Below are 23,347 nucleotides of genomic sequence, written 5' to 3' on the forward strand. Positions count from 1 at the left end.
TTGCTTTTAATATTAGAGAGGTGCCTGCTGGCACTGCTGTAGTTAAGGGTCTGTCAGAACTTCCACGATAAACCCCATTTTCTGGGGTGTATAACCACAACCATTTGCTACAGACAAGCCTGGCATACAAGGTCACAACAAACTAACTTGATTTTTTTTTTTTAACATTTTCAAACCAAGTTTGCTTGGCCATTTTTGACTGTAAGACACTTAACACCGTTTTGAGGCCTCTCACGGTTCTAGGTTTTTCTTACCCTCTCTTTAGCTCCAGAACAAATTCAAATGGACAACTCCCAGTCCACCTCCACATGGTCTCAGAGCCCACGGCTACTGCCACATGGTCTGCTTTACCACCTTCAAGGATTGCAAAAAGATTACAAACACCAACCCTGGATTCGCATCCTTGAACACTGGCAGGGGACAGCGGGAACAAATACATGACTTTTCAGTATGAGGATTTTTCTATTCTGAGAATCGTTTCAGTTGCCATTACTAGCAATTCAGAGGTATTACCTGGCTGGCACAGTGAATGTTATACTTCATGGCACAGCCACTAGCATGCCTAATGTAAGATGCTTTTACACCACGGTGGTTTCAGAAATGAAATAATAAAATCTATTTGTTTATTTTAGACAAGGAGAGTGCTCAGGTGCCGAATTTGTTGGCTAACAGCTGACTCCTTGAAACTGTGGGCTGAATATTACTGAAAAAATAAACAAGACAGACACCCAAAGGTAACCCGAAGGGCTAAACTTGCTTTCTGTGGATAAGCTTCTCGGACACTGAGTGTTGCGATGTTTGACAGTCAAGGACTGCCTGCCTGCAGTTGCTGAGGCAGGACATAAATACCAAGAGATGGAAAAAAGCAGGAAAAAAGGCTTCTGTGGGTTAACAACCACCTTCCTTTCCTAGTTGCCTTAATGATGCTTACTAATTAAAAAGGAAAACTAGGAAGAAACAGCATGGCTTTTTTCATGATTCTACAAGATCCCTCACTGTCTGCAGTGCCAGAAACAGCACTAGCTTCGAGAAGCAGGAAGGAGTGACTGGCATTAATCACAAAGCAACCACTCAGGATAATTAACACACAGCAACGATCACTTCTGAATATAATTATGCATAGAAAGTTTCAGCTTGGGCCGAATGTGGCGGAAGGCATTACAGCACAAAGGTGAAGGGTTAAAGACAGCATTTTCAACGAGCCTAGGATCCCAAAGCGGAGAAGAGAGTGACTACATTCAGTGATCATCTACCTTTCTTAGAATATAAACCCTAGTAAAGGAAAAATGGGCATCATTACAGTGTTCCACAGATTGAGGCACAGATGCACTTGCAGCCCATTTTCAATGGGGTTGGTTTTGCCCAGAACAAAGCATTAGGATGCATTATGAAACCTGCAGAGTCACACCGAGTTGATAGAAGAAAAATAAGTGAAGGAGATGATATAAATGCTATTCTAGAGTGAAATCTAAGTCTGCCTTTCTGGAAAGGAACATCTGAGGCAATTTTACACTGCTACCCCATGGCAATCATTTATCCTTTCCCCAAAGACTGTGTGGAACTGATCCCTAATTTAAAAATTCACAGATTTTATTGAACCAGTTATGCTGCACTGCATCACGTCTAATGTACCAAAGACATCAATGCATTAAAAACAAGCCATTTAAGGCAGACTTTCAAAAAAGAGAAAAACTATATTAATCAGTTTGAAATATATGCCCGTAGCTGCTAATAATTCACATTTAAAAACCAGAGAACACAGTATGCATGCTTTCATGAAAAACTGTCAGTGCCCTCGGAACTGTCAAAAATAACAAAAACATACAAGAAATTTGCCTTAATGAAATAGCCATACACAGCCATTCCAGCACGATTCTCCTCCTGAGACATGACTCAGGCTTTTTGTACTATGCAGATGGTAGAGAAATACAAATATTTTCAGAAGGTTATTGGTATATTCCTATGAAAGTTTAAGATGTCTCCAGCTTATTCCTTCTCCTTCAGCGTGTGCCTAATGAATTGTATTCAGTCATATCAGTCACCTTATTCAGTGTGAAATACAGTTTGGATGCTTCAGAAAACTAATCCAAACTTATTAGTTTCAAAACAACCTCTCTACAAGGTGCATGTACATTCAGCATTCAAGAAAGTCATTATACGCCCTTAGAACGACATGAATTATCAACAAGAACAAAACAACAACATGGAACAATGAAAGAGTATATCCTCAAAACAATTTCAGTTTTGGTCAAAAGGACAAGTCCCCCACTCAATTGTTTGCATTTCATGAGCTGATGGTCTTAAGTAATCCCTCATCCAAACAGACACCTACTTGGGTTGCCATTTTTCCGTAGTCGATCCACCGCAAAGTGGCAAAGTTGGTAGACTCGGCACAGTTGAAGCCGTGATTGAAGCCAGCATGGTAACCGTAAGGAAATGTAATCATGAATTCTCCAGCTTCCTGGGTGATCTGAAAAACAAAAATAAGACATACCCCACAGATCAGTTGAAATAGTAGTTTGAGAACAGAGTTAAATCTCTCTGGTTAAATCTCTCTCTCTCTCCCCCAGCTGGAGGGGAGGCAAAACAGTCACTGCCAACTCTTGGCAAAACCTGGAACAACTTTTTGCTAACAGCAGAAATACCGAAGTAATTCTACTCATGAAAAAAGACAGTACAAAGGATGGAAGCCATCACAAGATCTGAACTCTGCTGAGTCAAAGTTACAGAAAGAATCCCAGGCTACAGCAGTTCAGAAGATCAACAAATTTTTTGATGGTCATCACTTCAGCTTATGTTAAGATCAAACCCATGTTCATACTCCATGCTAGTGGGGCGAAGTAAATTGGATTTCCCACCTAAACATCCACTCTGCCTTGCAGTGTCCTGCTGAAATACATGCTACTTTTCACTGTATTTATTTCCTCACTCATATTTAATCATTCTTATTCCCATTCGTTCACCCATTAGTCAAACAACCTAAAAATTACAGCTCACCATTTGTCTACTCAAGTAAAATTAAAACAATAAGCAAAAAGATTGAAAACTGCCCATTACAGCTGTAATCAGAGGCCAATCAATTCCCAACGCTTTTCAAAAATCACCTTTTAAAAACCTACGAAGAGGAGACATCGGGGAAGAAAGGAAGGTAATTAAATCCTAGCACACAGCGTAAGAACTGGCAGCAATACAGCGCGCTTTGAGCAATCCTCCCGGGCCAGCTCACCAAAACGTACGATAGCATCTCCCTTCGACAGATCACAAAAGAGGCAAAATTTGTCCTTCCCTTGTCTTTCTAAACCAGAAGTGCTGACCAGGCTTTCATAACAGCCACATGACGCCTCTGGATCATTTCCCACAACACAGTGGTTCAGAGCCTACAGAGGTTTTGAAGAACTTACACTTAAAAGCACAAGGATCGGTCCACATAGGAAATGTGAGCAGCAGTTAAAATATTTACCCACTATGCTGATCAAACACCTAAGCCTGCTAATGCTATGAACGTTAGCAGAACAAAAAGAATTAAAAAAAGAAAAAAGAAAAGCTTATATGACAACACGAGAAGCTTCTGGATGAGAGGTGCCGAAGTCCGGTCTGCAGCCAGCTTCACGGCGCGTTCCCCATCCAGCCCCCTCCATAAATCAAAGCAGAGCGGTAGATTGCTAACTTCACAAGACGGAAAGATTATGTTTCTGTCACGAAATCTACATCCTGGTGTCTTCATTTCAAGCCCACAGTGTATGTCCTCCATGTCACTGCTGTCAACATTATCCCTACAATAAATTAGAAAGCACTCGAGATGATGGATAGGCCATGCAGAAAAGTAATAACTATTGAAAGAAAGCCAGCACAAACCGCCACTCATGGAGAAAGCCCTAAATTTACTGACTTCTGCAAGCTCTTGAAGAATAAATGGAGAAATCAATAGGAGATTACAGAAATACACATTTTTAATTATTAAAAAGCCCTAGTATTGATCTGCTTCTTTTTTTCCAGAAGTAAATACCATTATAGAGATTTATAAATGTGTGCTTATTCACTTCATTGAAATCTGCCAAGAATTTAGATGAAGGGATCCTATCTCTGTTTCTAAAGAAAAATGGCACACATTCCCTGTCTGTGAATAATAGCGATCCTCCTTCAAAAGCTACTATTTCAGGACAGGAGTTATTCAGATACAGGCTGCTCTGACTTAAGAGATCTCCTCCTCCTCCTCTTCACATTTAAAAACAACCAGTGACTGCCCGAGAGTTGAGCGAATCTATCACAAATACACATTTTCACCCCGCGCTCTGTAAATCAGGCTTAGGAATTATATTGCTTTAGGTAAGATGTTAATAATCCCCCTTTCTTTAAAATATAAAGCTTGGCTTTGACATGCACTAGCCTCTCCTATTTTTTAGGGGGGGTAAAGAAGAAATAGATAAAAATCAGATTCGTAGCATTCAGGTAGCACGTATTTTAAAGGTTCTACATAAAATCAGCATGAAGGAGACACCAGATATGAATTTGTAAAAAAACCTTCATGTCACAAATCAAAAGATTCAGAGCAGGAAGCCTAGCTAAATGGGAGACGGCTTTTTACCAAGCAACAAATTAGAAATTCCCTTATTTAAAGCACTTCACACCCCATGCCTATCACCATACAGAACAGTAAAGCTGACCTGGGATAAGCTTGGAAGGAAAGCTTTCCTCTAGCAACATTTTTATATGTATATATATATATATATATATATTTTTTTTTACAAACTCTTTTTTTCCTCTTGCACGGTTATTGATCAGAAACCACTTACCATACAATTACCAGTCAATGTCCCTTTCCACAAATACATGGAAAAGCAAACACATAAAGATGTATCACTCCGGAGCAAAATCTGCCCACCTACAACATTTAAACTTTTGAAGCCTGACAACAGTTTCCTTCCTGTTCTGACCCCCTGCGGACACAAGAGCACTGCCCAAACTCACCACCCGAATGACACGGCAGAAATTAATTCCCATTTCCTGTTCTCTTCCATTCCACAGGAAGGGATGCCAGCAGGGGGCTGCATGACAGACTTCACTTACAATGCCTAGGTTGCACCAACAGGTACTTTTTAATCATTATTATTTTCAGCTTTTTTAGATAAGCAGTGACCGCTCGTTAGGCTCTGTTCAATGTGTTCTGGAATCACTTACGAAGCTGTTTTAACCAGAAGCCATAAGAAAAATACCATTAATAGCAGCAAGACACAGCATGCAACTGATACTGCAGCAGAAAAAAGCGTAAGAAGAAATTCTTAAACTTCACCATTTAAGTGACATTTAGACCAATAAAGATAAGGTTGGACAGACTTTTCAGAAGATCACACTGCCTACAAGTTTTGTACTCTTTTGGGAGTACGGTTGGAATAGACATCTTTGACCCTCCATCAAGTCATTTCTCCAAGGGGCATCTATGCATTGAGATGCCACCCACATTCCAATCTGCCCATCCACTTTCCTGAAATTTGTAAAATTAAAATCCTTACCAAAAAAAAAATCAGATCCCACAATTAGATCTTTTCATTATTATTTTCAACCATACGTAGCAGATATCAATATTTTCACACTTGGGATTTAGGTTTCACAGACAGAATTACAAGAAAAATGGTTTGTTGATCTGTAAGAACAATTTAATATCGACCATCGTGTGCAAACTAGGCCAAGTCTAGCTAGCCACTGATGTTGAACCGTAAGCACCGCACATTGCTTCACGCAAGTCTCCTCTGCACTGACAGCGAGCTCATCTGACAAGCCAGATGATCACGCTTCAAATTTCATTCATCACAGCCTTCCACCAGGAAAAATGAAACAGTCCCTGGAGCAGTAAATTGAATGAATTCATGGTTTTTATGCTATAAAAAAGCCAAGATCTTTTACCTCCATCTCAAAGAATCACTAGGCTCATCAAATAGGTGCCATACTTTGTCTCAGGTGGACTAACTCTAGCAAAACCATGCTTAAAAATGATCAGAGCTCAAGAGTTCTTACGCAGAAAAAGAAGGGCATAATATCTAGAATGCTGATGATGCAAGGGGGTTGAGGAAGGATGAAATCAATTTGAATCAGGCATTCTTTGACACTTCCCACCAGAGTTAAGAGTCACAGTGTCTCCAACTCAATTCCTTTTCCCACACCCAGACAGGATCATACCCTGACACGATGTCTTAACCCCCCTGGCAGGACAAGAGCTCCGTACGCTGCTAACACGCAGAAGCAGTAACTGCTTGATTGATTCTACACAGATATGAAATCCGTGGTAAGCATGCTTGGCTGAGGAGATTTACTTCTTGTCCAAAGACTTCGAGAATAAGCATATTAAAGCGATCACTCCAAATAAACATGACCCAGCATTTCAAATAAGACGACTTAAGAGATGCATGGATCCTTACTGGCCCTGTGTAGACAGAAGGCTTGTACAACAGAGAACCAGTATGTCTAACTCCAGTTTTTGATTCATACTGGACCCAGGAGAAAAAAAATATTAAGCCTACGTTCAAGAATTACCTGTGAGTTATGCAGCCTATTGATAAGCCATAGCACCTGAATTACAGTTTAGCCCTGCCTACCTGGAGAAGCTCCGTAAGTGACGAAGTTACAATGCTTAAGTTAGCTCTCGTGAAAGGTTTTACAAATAGAGGTACTTCACAAAGCTTGTCCTAGACAAACCACAAATCCTCATTTACAGGTATCCAGCTGGTTTAAACTGATATGATACATTTAGCATAATAATGCATTTGGAAATTAAGCAAATTGCTCCCCAGTGGCTTGCAATGAATTGTTTCCTTAAAAGAGGGGTGTTGTGGTTTGTGCAACTCAACAGCTTACCAGCATCTCCAAAGTATCTTTTTGGTACATACCCGATCAAAAGGAATGCCGTACTTCTTCAAGATTGAGGGCGAAATGAGGGTCATCTTGTGACGGAGGAAAGCATCGCATCCCTGAGAGCTTCCAGGAAAAAAACCTGTGAAGACATTACAAAGAGGGCTATCATTTCTGGAGTATTATATCCAATCATTATTTAATCAGAGACAAGATGACAAAATGAAAACCTGCCTAGATACTTTAGATAGATAAAAACAATAGGCATACTACTAAAGATGTCAGTAGTTAGCACATGCCTCACTGTTTAAAATACCACATAAATCTTGTGGGGGAAAAAAAATTGCATGTTGATGCACATAAGTGTTAATCCCATTCAAGTTGAGAGTTAGCTTGTAAATCATACATATTTGGGCATAAGCAACTTGGCCAGAATTTCAGGAAAATCCTAACAAATTAAGAAACAGAACCTGGCTGTCTCACGTTTGGGCTAGACTCTGAGCCACCCTTTTTCTGAATATGGACAAGGAAAAATTGACAAGCATGCACCATCTACTCCATACTGATATGTCCTTTTTATACCTTCTTTGATGGGCAGCTATATTATTCCTGGGAAAGTAACACAACTGTTATCAAACGATTCCAGAACGATCTGCCCTACATACCAGCCTAAAGGAAAAAAAAAATAAGCATGCAGATGTTAATATGCAGTCAAAAGAAAGAAACAAAACAAAACATATCCACTACAAGGTAGTGGAAAAAGGGACACATTCACTGGCCACAGCAGTCACTCGTATGTCTGGCAGAGACAGCATGATCTGACTCAGCATCTCAACAGTACGAAGTGCAAGTTCAACCAGAGCTACAAGATCCACACCGAGTCATTAAAACAAACCACAAATAATTAAAAGTAGGATAAAAACCGAACCAAACTCTTTGACGTCAGTACTTCCTTCCCGAAAACATCAGCAAGACCAATGTAAAAGCACTGTGTTCAGGACCATGTGTTCGGGTGACTCAATCAACAAATTATGTGTTTATAGGGATTAAAAAAACACCATCATTTAGGAGAAAGAGAAAAAAAAGGCAACCAAGCTCTGGAAGCAAAATTAATTGATGGGACATAATGGAAGGGGGTTCAGAAAGTGAAAAAAAAGGATTGTTGGATTCCAAGTTTTCTTATATTTTTGTCCTAAAAGCATTTCAATTACAATTATGACTGTCTACTACCCAGTCTGTCATCCTTCTCTGCACTTCCTCTTTTTAATGCACAGTTTAAGTGGCTCTCATTAAAGCCACTAATAAAGAAGCACATTTTAAGTGATTAGCACCAATAACATGGCAACACATTAACATTCTCTCCATGGGCTCCACAACTCTCCCAGTGAGCCCTTTTACAGCTCAGCTATTCATTTTCCATATTAATTGCATACTCATCTCTCCATAGTGAACTTCTTCGTAGTATAGACCACTGATGCACAGGACAGGGAGGATGCCCAAGCAGTAATGCTGCTTCATTGTAGTTTTAAAGCATTACTCATCCCAACTTCCATAAGGCAACAACCAGCTTAAAATAAATCATTGATAATTTGTGTCCGGTTTATTGCCAGCCATCACTGTGCTTCAAAAACTGATCATCAGTAAAATGAAGTTACAAACAGCAAGAGTCTTAATATTACTGTGTCAGACTTTGGTGTGATATTTCAGATTCTACAGAGCACGAGTCATCTAGATTTATTAACTTTCTAATATGAAACTGTAGCTTCTATAAAACCTGACAAATGATTAAACAGAACTGTGCAGACCCAAAGTAACTTTGAAATGTAACTTTTCTGAGCAACGATTTTTAATATTAGTAGTATTTAGGGATTTTGTTTTTCTCTGCATTAAGAGAAAATACGACCATCTCCTAGGAGGTTTATACCCATTTATTCTATATTTATCCTACACAATCGATCCCTTCAACACTCTCCCCTTTTTTATTCAAGTGAAAAACAATATTTATAATGACAGTCAGCAAGAAACATCATTCCTATGAATACCTACTTTACCGATATTATTATTATTTTGCATCAGAATACATGCGGCCTTCCAGGTCTTCCTGCCTTAGTACAGCAGTGCTTTTGCAGCATTATCTTCAACAACAGATTTAAATCATTAAAGTATGCCTCATCAAGGATGAAACATGTAGATTTTGAGTTAATTATTCTGGGACAGCAGCTTTTTTTAGCTGGGCAGCACTTAGAACATTTGCAAGTACACAAAAATAGCAACAAAGCACAAACACAACATCAACTAATAAAAATATATGTATTTTTGCAGTCAGTCATCTTTCCTGAACCTTCCACCATTACCAACTGGAAATCAGAAGTGCCCAAACCAGAACACTGGTGTCTGTGCTTGCTGTTCTCACCAAGGGCGGGAGGCAGCTCGCAAGATGACCTTGGCAGGTACTCAGGCAAGAACACGCACACAGGATTTTCAGCAGCTGAGGCTGGCACTTTGTAAGGCCAAAAATTACAGCCAGCCTGGTGAGAGGTGGAAGTTTATCACAGCTCGAGCTAGCCCTGCTTTTTGAGATGGGCTTTATTGTACTGAGAAGACAGAGAGGGATGAGGCTGGAATGAAAGGCAAGCCGCCAAACACTGTGCATCATCTTACAGGGAAGTGAGAACTCCCCTAGCTGTTCTCCATGAATGCTGTCACTGCATTTGTAGGCACTTGCCTAGTTAAGATCAAAAGTAATCAATGCCAATGCTGTACATGTAACACTGACAGCGTAGGAAGCAAGAAGGGTTTCTACCACACTGCTTCCCAGCTGAATGTGTGTAATGGGGGGGAATTATCACAAAGACCCCATAGACCACGCCACGGAACTGGAGCAACGGAGTTCTCAACTCACTGCCACAAACCTCCTGTTACACACGGAGATGCACGAGGGGTCTCTTATTAAATCCATTTCCCGCACATGGTCTTACTGCCTCAAAAATCAAGTTTTTTTCCACCAATTTTAGTTAGGCCCATAGCGTGTCAGAAGACTGAGGCTTTGAGAAAACAGTTGCACTGGTAGGAAACGTTCACAGCACTTCTGACAAGATGACAAGCTTTCTGCCCCTGAAACTATTATACCAGTGCGGGTTCATCAAGCAGCTCTCGCAATAGTAAATTATAGTTGTCAGTTCAAAATCAATTCTTTGTAAATCCGTTTGAAAATTAAGGGTAGGATTCTCCTCTGGGATGCTTTAGTTTTCACTAGGAACGTACCCGTGTATTTGTCCAAACAGTATTAACATGGCAAGAAGCTAAGCTTACCTTTCGCCAGGCGTTCCAACCTTTTGCCATGTTCTGGAGGAATGGCATACCTAGGAGAAAGTCAGAGAAGAACAAAAAGTCATACTGCAACCTAAAAACAGTGAAATAAAAAATGGGCTAAAAACAACCGTGGTAATAACTTTCAGCACAGCACAAGGACAATTAACGTCCAGAAACGTAACCAAAAATTGAGGTCTGGAAGGTATCAATAACATGACTATAACACACAGAGGAAAGCCAGTATTCCCATCAAAGCCCTCAGACACGTTACACGAGGTGTGATATTTGTCTGCAATTGTTTAAACACAATCACAGGACTTCATAAGGTAGAAGGATAACTGAGGTGACAAAGTGATGATACAACAGGAATAATTCAGCACAGGGAACAGCAGGCTTGGTTTCCACAGGAAAGACAGCTGCAAAATAAAACCATAAGGCTGTGCTAAAGATTAACAAGTACGAAATTTCAGAGAGGCTGAGAAGGCGTGAGGGAGGGTCTGTGTGTATTGGCACACCTACAGGAAATGAAGATAGACATTTTTGAAAGAAAACTGTGCAAATCTTTTAGGTTTTATTCAAAAAAGTAAGTACTATTCATAACAGCAGTCAATCCTTGTCTATGTGCTGGATTGCACTGTCTGACGTGAAAGAAACAGAATTAAACTTTTAGGTAATTTTCTTGAAGAGGTGAATGGAAAAAGCAGGGTCTTCTGAGGAAAATAGCATTAAGGAATAAGGGAACAACTTCTAAATATTTTAAAGAAAGTTTTGTATGCCTGATGTAGAAAGAATGCAAAAGAAGTTTCAGATGTGTTCCCCCTCTGCCTCCCAAAAAAAGTTCTTAGTTAGCTTACTGCTCTGAAGTTATATGACCTCAGTATTCACAGAAGCAAAATTCAGGTGTCAAGATTTTATATATTCAGGCTATGAGGTAACTGAATACCATGATATACTTAAACATGTTTAAAAAGATGACAAAAATAATGTCAGTGGAATTTTTTAAACTGTTGTTTACATACTGCATCAAATCAAACGTGGCTCTCATACTCGTTTTTGTAACAGTAAGAGAGAATTTTGAAAATTGATATGTGAGAATTACATTTATTACTAGCTATAACTTCTGCACAACATGAATAATAAAAAATGAGTTATTTTTGTTATTTTCAATAAAGTTGTCAAAACCATCACGTCCCATTATAAAAAGTTGAAAACAGGATATTGTAAGCAGGCAACTGCATGATCTCAACAACAGGTACACAGTATTGCTCTACTAATGATAGCATCTCTCAAAATTTTAAGGACTTTCAGCCTGTCCCCTTGCTCAGCTTCTCAATTTTCAACTTAAAAGTTTATTTACAATGTAAGGAGAAAGAAAGGAGTCATATCCCATATTGCTTTCGTCCACAAACAAAAATTTACCTTTTGTGATCTAGCAGGTTAGAAAGGATAACCAAGGAAAGAAATCATACATAGGATGCTTCAAGAAAGATTTAGACATTAAGCCGATTTAAACTGATGGCTTAAAAAAAATCTAAGGGAAAACACTATGTGGCACCTAATCTTATAAAATAATAAACATAGCAAAGGGCTCCCAACATCCTCTGACCAAAAGTTTGACAGCGCCTTAAATTGCATAATTGTCAAACAATTCAATTTCATTTGTCTGGGACAAAGCTAGTAACTTTCATTTTACAAAGACCATTCATCACTTACATAAATGTGATAAAACTAATCCCGATCCAAAGCTCCTTTGTGGGATTAATGTCCCTTAAAACAGGGAAATGAGACATTCCATTTCTTCTGGGAAAAATGCTGAAGGATTGGGAAAGAACTAATTTATGGCTACAAGGCTGCTGATGATTAATGTAATATCCCCAGTCTACAATGCAACCTTCACTTAATTAGTGTCTGTAATTGGGAGTTGTAAAGATAAGATTAATTGAATCTTGAGGATGTTAAAAGTTTAATATATTGGAACATGGTTATTGTGCTATCTGAAATTGCAGACCGCAAAAAGCCAAGCTGAGCTTTGGAGAGCAGTCCACGGAGAAACAAAGAAAAAGGACTTGCCTGGATAGAAACCAGCAAGAAAGGAGGAATTTCCAGCTTATAAACAAGAACTATATGTAATAATAATATACAAATCAGAATAACCTACCACAGAACAGCCTCTCAGTAATAGCTGACTTCAATTTTATAAATTAACTTCTTTGTTTGGACCAAGTCTTTTAGGAAACAGAGTCTATACATCCTTATAAACGTATTCTTAGAAATTCACAAAGTTAACTGCAGAAGAGAATTAAGAGTAGGTCAAATTCTGCTTTAAGTTGCACTCACAAATCTGACCGATTTACATAAAGATAGGCAATAAAGAAAGAAGTTGGGCTGCTATTTAAAACCAGTAATAGAAACAGAAGGCTTCTGCAAGCATTGCACAGATTGAGCTAGCTAGCTGTATATGATCAGACATAAAATGATTGATTACAAGGTAGAATAACAATGGAGGTGACATGGAAAGATTAGAAATTGCTGCAATCAAAGGAGTATTGTAATTGGGCGTATAAGCATCCACGAAGGGCTGCCTTTTGTGTAAGACCTTATGGTAGCATCCTCCCGCTTTCACCATGAAAAACAGCCAGGCGCTTATTAGGAACAAAATACTTGACAGAGGGAACTGACAAAGCACTGTCACTGAAGACGATTTCTTACCGTCCTTCTTGCACCCACAGGTTGGGGTTCAGATCAACAGCAAAATATCTTTAATTCCAGAGACAGCTGCCAAGATTATGCATGGTAAAGCATATCCAATTACTTCATTTTCTATATGCATCACTTTGAACATTTCGAGATTTTTTTTTCATCAAATAGTAGGGTTCTTTTTCCTTTAGTACCCCAGCCCTAACACTAAAAGAAGTAGTTTTCCTCTGGTTAAATACCAGAAACAAAACCCATCCCATCGAAATCTTAAAAAGGAAAAGAAAAAAGAAAAGCACATGTAAAACTGCTTCCTTTTTCTGCCCCGTTCAGATGATAGCATAAATGCATTCCACAAAGACATGAAAGGAGAAGAAAAAGCACCTCGGAACAAGAAAAATACCAGTGGGACTTTTACATCAATTGGTCAAAATAGACCACAGTCTCCATTAAAGCTCTCGAACTGGGCTGTGTCTGGAATACGAGGCTGACAACTACCCGATGCCTCACCGCTGTTGACAGAAGCACTTTCATGACATCCATCTGCCCAAGTAAAACTGACTTTGGAGTACAGCAGACCTAACTTTGACACAGCCTTCAGCAGACATTTCTTTCCAGCCACAGCAAAAATGGAGCAAGGATCTTCTGTCGTCCCAAACAGCCACAAAATTAAAGAGAAGCGATGCTGGCAACATAAATATTTTAACAGCCCTTATTAATAACTATCTTTTTATAGGCTACTTCTGCTTCAGAAAAAACATCTGCAACAGCCAACAGAACACACAACAGCGCCAAAAACGCTGACCTTGAGCCACTGCTTCAAGTGCAGTATCTGTCCCTTCTGGTTCATCTAGGCTCCCCAGTAAAAGCTAAGCTGGTGCAAACAGTGCCAAACCAGTGACTGTTCTCATGTGCGTTAAAATTCCAAATAACTGGGCTTGCAAACAAACCAAGAGACTACACCTCAAGTACATGCTCCCAAGGGTCAGGGCAGCCTTACCTTGGTTGGCTGGTTCAAAGGGCCAAACTTAACCCAAAAACCCGCCACACAGCAGTTTGCTGAATTACTGCATGAATAACGTCTTGCTGCCTTGGCAGGGAACATAAGATTTACAGAACGGAAAAAAAAATCTCAAGATAAAAAACTTACAGCTATATGACTCAAATGTCATCTTACCCTGAAGTCAACAATCTGAAAGTAATATACTGATCCTTCTAAATTACCTTTTCCTACTCTTTCTACTAAAACAAGAGCAAGTCCCTGAAATAGATTAAGTATCACTTCTACGAAAATGGAACTTACTGTTCTACATGAAAGATTTTCAGCTTCCAAACTTGTTTCACGAAACCTAATTCCAGCATATCTGATCTCTATTTCCGTTTAATTTTCTGAGTTCTTGACTATCCTGCAAACCTGATTCTAATGGTAATTACCAGACATCGGGATGACGGGTCTAGAAGGTACATGCCCCGAAGCCACAACTGCGTGAGATGATCATTCCCATACAGTGGTAAGCTTGCTTTTGTTAACAAGTAATAAGTTTAACCGGACAGTCCCCTTTTTATCCTTAATGCAAAAGATCCCTCCTATTTGCAATAAAGGATGTCATTAACGGTGTAATTTTCTTGGTGTTTTGTTTATTCCCCTGGAATGGCTTGATGGATGTGGATAATTATCAGACTATAAAAGCCAGCAAATGTGCTATTTTCTATCGCTCTAAATCATCAAACAAATAAAGTGTGAAACAGCATTTTTGAATACAATTTTCCCCTCTAATGGCTTCGAATTATTATCAGGAACAATGAAAATAAATAAGCAAATGTCTTGTGAGTTAAGAATTAAATGAGTGTGTAAGTAAAAAAAAAAAAAAAAAGAGTACACCGGCCATCCTGGGATCCAAGGACTGGTTCAGAAGCCATTAAGAGATGACATAAGAGGGAATTCACTACTGCAATGTCACCACTTTCCGGCATCAGATGTTCTTCAGGGGCTTTCCAGCCTAGCTCGGATTCTGACCTAAGGCTGCCTCGCCAAAGCGGGGGATGAGGATGGTTCAATTTTGTCTCAAAAGCTATTAAAACATTTTACCCACAAAGCGCTGCTGCCTCAGGCAATCCTCAGCCCACTCACGCCCTCCCCACCAGTTTCTCCTGGTTCAAGGGACAGTTCTCACCTGAAGCTATCATTAGCTTTGGCAGAGCACCAGAGCATCCGTCCCTTAGTTCAAGCTTCCAAGACCTTTTCTTGCTACAGTTGTGATACGCGTGCACAGATTTGGATAGTTACGACACCTTGCACATCAGCAACTTGGCCTCTCCTTCACCAAAACGGAACAATTAAGCAATTACTAGATTACTGAATCACAAGCGCCCGCTCTCTACTAGGGATTGGGCACCACGGGCAGAGGTTCAGCTGCAAGCCTTCGGAAATGTCACTTCAGCCCGATTCCTGTTAGAAGGTAAGAAAGTTAATTTCACAGTGTCTGAACAAGGTCTGGCCAAACAGGGCGCGCACAGTTTAACATGCTATAATTACTGAAATAAGGAACGCAAACAAAAAGTGAACAGCACATTTAAAATGCCTAAGACCGTGCATCAAGCTGGGGGTTACTTATCTGTCTTCAAAGCAGATTTAGTTGTGTCAAAAATATTGACCCTTTGAAGATTCAAATGCCAACCTACTCTCAGTGGTGACAGGCAGAATAAAAAGCTATTATTTCAATCTCTGTAAGATAAAGTGTGTCCATAAATGCGTAATCTGAACCTTAACCTTCAACATCTTTAGCCTCCCTGACAGCAGAAATGCTTCAAAAAAAAAAAAACCACAAACCAAACCTTAGTCTATCAAGAATATTTATCACCTGATAGAAGCCTCTAAGAGCCACTACTACATGCAGAGGAGTTCCTCGCCTGCAAAGTTCACATCCTGTTTCTAAGACCTATTTTTTCTACAAGGTAAAGTATTTTTAATACATCTCCTAGCAGTGTCAAAATAAAGCTCAGAGCAATAATCAAGAGTTTTTCTGCACTGTTCTTAAAGTTGGTTTTGCAGCCTGTCTGGAGAAAAGGCGTTTCAACAACAAGAATGGATTGCTCCTTCGTCGCAAGCACTGTCAGCTCCCTACCCTTCGCAGTCAGCTTTTTCCTCACCTTTACTGTCCTCCACGTTTAGTAGCCCTTCATCCCTTTCTCCCTCCCAATTTGTTAAAAGACAGCAATCAACACCCCTTCTTCTTCTCCTCCTCAGTATCTGAGGTTATGCAACAGTGAATTTGCTTTAGGTATCCAGTTTCACTTCTCACAATCACCATTTGGAAAGGAAAAAATCTCTGGTCTCCCTCATCTGTCCCCCTCTGTTGTGTCTACTCTGCATCAAGAATGCAAACACGTGCTCCGGAGATAAGACCGCACACGGATCAGAGAGCTCCTTGTTCCTAGGAAAAAACCTTTATTGAGTGTCTGCAGTTTTATCTTTAATGGATCATTTTACAGGACAATAGATGATGGAATTCAGTATCTTTAACCAGCAGTGTCAATGATTTCAAATAATGACATTTTTATTGAAATACACATAGGAAGAAAGATAAACACAGAGGCTTGGGAGTATCTGCTCAAAAAGCCATAATAAGGAGTAAATAGGTAATGACAGAACAAGATTACAACCACACGAGCACACCAAATCAACCTGTCTTCTAAAGCTCAGAGAAAAATGAGCTCTGAACACAGCTGCTCAAATGCAACCCTATGGGAATGAGCACAGGAAGAAAACCAGGACAAAACCTGCTCAGAAAGGTAACAGTGAGCGTTCTCAGTGCTTGTACCGTGGAGGCTATTTCACATGATAAGATCCCTCTTTCATTAGCATAGCTGTCTAATTATCAACCCCACTGCCAACCACAATACCGAGAAGTGGCAAGTAATTTTGCTCTTAACAGAACACCCAAGATGAGAAACCTCCTCCTTCCCTTAAGAAACTGACGTCTGTGCAATTACAACCCCTCAGTTTGTTCTGCAGCGACATTAGGCAGGATATTTCAAGCCACTCTGGACTTTGTATCGAATCCTAATGGATCGACTGTTGGAAGATTACCAAAGGTTACCAATCTCAAGTCGTTAAAATCACTCGTTAAAAGGCTCTTCCAATCTTAAAGCTACCATGAGTTAGAAATAGTATTAGAGACAGTTTCAAGAAATAGCATTAGACAGCGGCTTTTTAAAATTATGATTTTAAAGCAATAAACATTTTCAAGAGGTGCACCTGAACTAGTAACTTCAAAACATGCACAAGACAACCAGACAATTAAACATTTCACGTCGTTTCACTAACCTAGAACTAACCTAGAACTGAGAATATGAGAATAAGATTTTTCCAGAACTCAAATGCAATTTTTAAATACTATTTTAAAACAGGGAGTTTAAATATGAACAACCATCTGGTCTTGGAAAGACTACCAATGTAACAGTCCAGTAAGCTTCACAGCAACAAATGCCAGGCACAAAGCACAAAATTACAAATCACATTGGAGTGATTCTACTTCCACATGCACAAAATAAACCCAGTCTGCTTCTGCATGCAGTGAATGAGCTGTATGAAGGGGGTATTTTACTAAGAAAAGGTGTTTGGGGGAAAACATTATGAAATCATTTATTCATTCAGTTTGGCCAAGAAGATAATTAGTATACAATTCAACAGAGATGAATGACTATAATATGCATCCTCTTACCATTCGCTGTTATTTGTTTTGAAGAACCTGTTCACATCACATTTATTTCCCTAAACTGGTAATCAGATTATTAATTACTGGTTCCTTTCATAATGGAAACTGTACCAACACAAAAAGAAGCGAAGATTGTGCTTCAAAGCCCTTACACAGTAAAAAGACCTCAACACAACTCAAGAAACCTGGAGAAAAAGAGGTAACCAGGGAAGATCACAGATGTTTTATCTTGTGCCAACTGGCTTGTGAGAGCTGCCTCCTTTACTGGGCACCAGCACATGTTTGCTCCTGCTCACTGCTTTTGGAGAAGAATACAGATAGCTTCCTAAAGCAGACCAAAAGAAATCTGTTTGTTAGTTATGAAAGGTATCTTTGAATGCAGAAACCCCTTGTGCTAGAGACGCAATGCCACTACACACATTTTCCTTTTGGAGGAAAAAACACATTCCAAAGATGTAATGATCCTCAGCCACCAAGCGACGTTGTTATAAGCCACAACAACACCTTCTCTGAAGCCAGTGCCAATGCTCCATCAGCATCAGAACTAGGAGTGCTATAGCTAAGGTCTGATAAAGATCGGTGACACAGCTCGTAAAGGTTCCTGTGTTTCATCTACTCAATCCCCCTTGCCACGCTGACTGTCCAGTTGGAAATGAAGTGGCTAGAAACCCAGCACAGACATTACTTCGAACATTAACTAGTTAACAATCGCACAGCACTCCGACGACGCAGAGTGCTATTTAAGTACTGTCATTACTATAGGCTTCTGTTATTTTAAACTACACTTGTACTGCACTTGGCGTCACCCAATGTCAATTTTCTCTCCTGAGCAAAGAAAAAAATCCCCGCTGATTTCTGCCAACGTGTTAACAAAACACGGATACAGACAAAGCTCTGCAGTACCACTGTTGGTTCCCTCTCGTCTAACCAACCCGTTTCAGGGCCACGCCAAGCCGGAATTTGCAAGCTCGTTCTCCCACAGGGCCCAAGTCAGATCATGCTGAAAGAGTTACGTGAGGCATGGAAGCTCATCTCCCTCCCATCTTGTCTCAGTGGCAGAGTGCACCGTTCAAAAGGCTCAGTTATTAAAACCAATCTGTGATCCTGTCAGACTTCCGTAGATCTTCATTTCAAATCAGGCCTGAGCTTTGAGCAGACACTTTCAAAACGCAAGAATGAGTTTCAGCAAGAGCCTTCTTGGATCAAAGGCACGCTTCTTTCAATCCAGACTGGGACTACTGAGCTGTGATGAATTATTAGTGCTGGCGGAAACGGCAGCACACGCATTAAATGCTGGAGTAGGAGCCCACTCGAAGACACCGCTATAAAAATAAGAATGAGATCACAGATCAGCATTACCACCTCTCAAGATCATTATGGAAGAGCATAAAGACGAGCCATAGATTAAAAGGATCTTCACTTTGCTAGGCTCAGAACAACCACTAGCAGGCAAACCCCAACTTGTGAGTTTTTAATTTCAAGAAACTAAACACGCACAATAGAGATGGATTCAAAATGCATAAACTGAAAAATCAAATGGTATCGAAGTATGTACTAATACTGTATCTTCTGCAGTGGATTTAGGCAAGAAAATACAAATAGCAAACAGAGCAGAGGTCGTCAGCTGGGAGGAGGAGGAGAAAAAGCACTGATGTGACAGAGCTGAGTGAAAGGAGCAGAGCGAATGGATACCAACAGCCAGCTGGCTGGCTGAGGTCACTTCACCCATTCTTACAGAGCAACAGTCCCTCCTCGGAGGGTTTACATAGCTGATCCCATCAGTCTGAGTCTGCCGTGGCCTTCAGGGCATTTTCTCAGAGTCAGATGAGAGTGACTGCAGAAAGGCAACGTGCAAGTCCTACCTGCCCAGAGTACCATGCCTCCCCTCCATCGTGAAAAGTTATCTTTTAATAATCTATCTACAACAGTGTAACACCACAATAAAAATCCAAGTCCATTAGAAAGAAAAATCTCCACTGTTCCAACTGCAGGCACCTGATTTGGAACATAACCCCCACAACACGTCTCTGGGCTCACAGTGCTTTGTACAGTTTTGTTTGATGACTTAACTACATTAAAAACTCTCCAGTCCCTACAACATGCCGATCCCTCGGACTTGTAAAGCAGCCTAACAACCAGCACCGGTCCCTTTTTAATGAGGGTTACATCATCCTTCAGGCACAGCACCACCTCCAGGACAAACAGCGCCCTCAGCCCTAGGGGAGCCTGGAGGAAGGCTCGTTTGAATATCAGTAGCGTAGTGTGGTTTGTATTGATTAACTAATGACTGCGGTATATGAGGCTTGAAAGGCTGTATTAATAACTCACTGCTGCACTGCTCTCATTTATCAGTGAATTACAGGGGGATGCAACTCTGCATCTCAATATATCACTCCTTTCATGAATCTCGGAGCAAAATCAACATGCACGCGAATTCTCAATGCAGAAACCCAAAGCAGCTTTCACCTAGCAGTTGTGGAAGATGTAGCAGAGTGAAAAGCTGCTCTGCCTGGTCATACTTTATCTCCCTTTCCTTTGATTTCTTTTAATGAATATCAGTGTTCCTTCCTCTATCCCTTTTATCAACAGAAAAGGGTCTTGCTTTTGCCAAATCTGCCCGAGAGTAAATGGTGTTGCAGTTAATCTATAAATCAACCATCACCATAAATTCTACTTTTTCAATCCAAAACTGCAAAGCTGTAAAACAGATTACATGGGATAGCAGAGGCTGGAAGGAAATTTGTGAGCTGCAAGGAGCCCCTCGCTGCCAAATGGCCTTCCTCTGCCTCTCCTTTCTCCCCCACTCCACCCCAACAAGCCGATAAATCTCTACTGTCACAGAGTGGAATGCACAAACAGCAAACGTGCACACCCATTTAGAAACAAGCCAGCCTCGTACACTACCCGAGGAAGGCTGAAGACCTTGGCGATCAAGGGGGGCGAGGGAGAAGGCTGCAGAACCTTCTTCTGAATTCCCTAAAGCAATGGGGCAGGGAAAACTCAGAAAATAAAGATAAACTCTGTATGGCGAGGGAAAAAAAAAAAAAAGCCAGTGTACCAATGCAGAGTCCTCAGCTGCCTCAAGAGCAGAACGCCTCTGTGATTCCAGCTAATCTGCCTTTAAGAAACTCACAGGATCTCCAGGGTGCGAGGGTTACTGAGATCCCAATAATCAAGACTTATAATCACATCTGATCAATTCAGTGATTCAACCGCCTCGTGCAACGGCTCCCTGAGGGAATGCGATAGTTAGAAGGCAATAGATGATGCAAGGGACAAGCGCCCTTCCCCCCCCTGCTGCCATACAATTCGGTATCAAACATTCAATCCAGCTGCTTTAAATGGGATTACATGAAGCCCACAACAAACTGCAACATATGCGAGCATGTGTTAAAGCAGGAGGATGGCGGAGAACACCACACAGGGGAAACGGGGACAAGGACCCCATGTCCTGCATTGAAAAGAAAGAATGAGAGAAACTGGAAGAGTGGAGCTCTGTGCCTGCATTAGGTCATTTTATTTCCCCAAGATAGTTTTCCAGGGATCAACATTTTCTATCCTGGAGGGAGGACAGGACAAGAATTCTGACTAAGACAGCTGCAGTGCTCCCTAAGACAATAATGAAAAATAAAATCAGCAGTAAGATGCTCAGCACTTGCATATCTGCAGCTGCTTTAGTATATGCTATTAGCCAATAATAAAGAGGGCTGGCTCCTCGTACAATCCACTCCCAGGGGAACAAACACGTTTTGCTTTAGATCTCCTCTGTTATATCACTCTTAGAAAACGTGCTATTTCCATATTGTTGGTGGCATCAGTAACAGATACTACGAATTTATTAAAACGTAGATGTTACAAGCAAGTCCTTCCCTGGACTCGTTTTCCTCAGTTCCAACAGAAAGACTTGGCCTGTACAGACATCATTGCTAGAGAAGGAAGAAAGAAAGTAGAAATTCTAAAATACTGTAACCAAAGTTTTCAGGTAATTCTACATACTTTCAAGGAAGCAGTGTTGAGACCTTTACAACACAGAATACTAGAGTGGTTTTTAAAAATGTAATTCTATCAGTGACCAATGCTTTCAACTAATCATATTATTTTAAAATTCCTTTGGTAATTTGTCCTTAATTCTACATAAACTGCTGTTCTGGCAAAAGTGTACTATGTGATATCAAAGTCAAACAGATTAGGCATGATCCACTTTCAACAAGGGAACGTTTTAGAAAGGAGACCATACAACTTAAAAGCTAAAGCTGGCTCCCTCTCTTAATTAAAGGGGGATTAAACATCCATCATGATAAGGAAACAGAGACATTTTATAGAAATTGATTACCATCCTCAGTGTCACTCTGGTTTAACACCTGCAGTTTCTGAGAGAAAGATTACAGTGTAACATCCCGCTAATACTTACAAAAATATATCAAATATTGTTGCAATATGGCAAGATCAGTCACAGAACATCCCAGAAAGATGACCTTATTACCCAGTCAGCTGTCATCGTGTTGACAAAACAAGATGGAGACAGTACTGCCTCCTAAGAGTATTCAACCAAATTCACGTTGAGATTACAGGCATTTCAAGCCTCCTTGGGTACTTCCTTACTACTGGAAGCCCTGCAAAGATTGGTATTGCATTGGCTTCTCAGGGGCAAGGGACATGAACGGTCTCAGCACTGCTGTTTCCAAGAGGAGAGCCTTTCCGAGGCTCTGGGCACCAACGAAACCAGTTGAGGCTGCACTGCTCACCGCTCTGTAAGGTGAGAAATGCTGGTTTGTGCTGCTTTGGCAGTATTAGACCATGGGGCTTATTTTGTTACCCTAAATCTGTGTGATTACTACTGCTGCAGCAATTCAGAAGTGTAAAACAATAACCCTTATCTAACACAGGAAGAGCACCTACATAACTGATATGCAAGACCACAACCCACATCTATGCACTCACACATTTTGTAGAGATGAAATGAAATGATGGTGGAGTATCTCAGTGTTTAAAAATATGCTTTTGAAACTGCAAGGGCTGAGACGCACACATTCCTCAGTAAAATGCCATAATAACCATGAAGTATTATACTTGGCATTCAGTTTTGTTGCTTCTGTCACTATAAAAAATCAGTCCTCTCTTAGCGTCATTTGACAATATGCTCTATTTTAGATCTCAGCTTATGAATGTACAAGGTAATTATACATAATATGTATAATTGATACAGTAAAAACTCCTACCACAAGAGGTTTAATATAGGGCTGCAAAATGAAATACATTCAAACTTCTGGAAAAAAATGAAGACGGACTATGAAAAGGTTGTAATTAAACTACTAATGTGAGAGGGACATTTTATTGTAATTTGAGAAACAAGCAAGCAAGAGACTCAATCTGGCAGCTCCCTGCCTGAGAAGCTTAAAATGAAGTTTCACAACAAATTCATGGCACGTTTGATGGATAGTGCCCACACCTTCCATATTACCTCTTCAGTCTAATCTGACTTATTTTCTAGTTAAGTCAACAGCAGTGTGACTACGATGTAGACCAGATGCGTACACCTGAGAAACAGAGCATCAAAAAGATGATCAACTTCAATAATAGGCAAGTATAATCCTACAGGGCCAGTATAGATGTCTTTGCAGAAGCAATCATACTGGTTAAAGACAAACAGTGCTCATTCTTCTTGGTATGAGACAAAACTTAAGAAATAACTGCATTGCAATCTACAAGCACAGATAAACCATTTAATGATACTGGAAGCAGGTAAAAAAAAGCTGTCTTCCATTACCCCCTTTCCTCTT

General features: G+C 40.2%; 1 protein-coding gene across 5 annotated transcripts in view; it reads right to left on the bottom strand.

The window, feature by feature from the left end:
- Positions 1-23,347, bottom strand: part of KDM4B (lysine demethylase 4B) — a 90,483-nt gene that overhangs the window by 44,587 nt on the left and 22,549 nt on the right. For 3 of the 5 annotated variants that reach the window (XM_083811380.1, XM_083811379.1, XM_083811381.1), the window contains 3 exons: positions 10,156-10,205; positions 6,882-6,985; positions 2,333-2,470 (listed from right to left, as the gene is read on the bottom strand). In XM_083811380.1, the coding sequence (XP_083667506.1) occupies positions 2,333-2,470; positions 6,882-6,985; positions 10,156-10,205 (292 nt within the window). The other 2 variants (XM_083811382.1, XM_083811383.1) reach the window with 2 other exon arrangements.

Source organism: Anser anser (genome assembly GCF_964211835.1).
Source record: "Anser anser genome assembly, chromosome: 25".
Classification (NCBI taxonomy): domain Eukaryota; kingdom Metazoa; phylum Chordata; class Aves; order Anseriformes; family Anatidae; genus Anser; species Anser anser.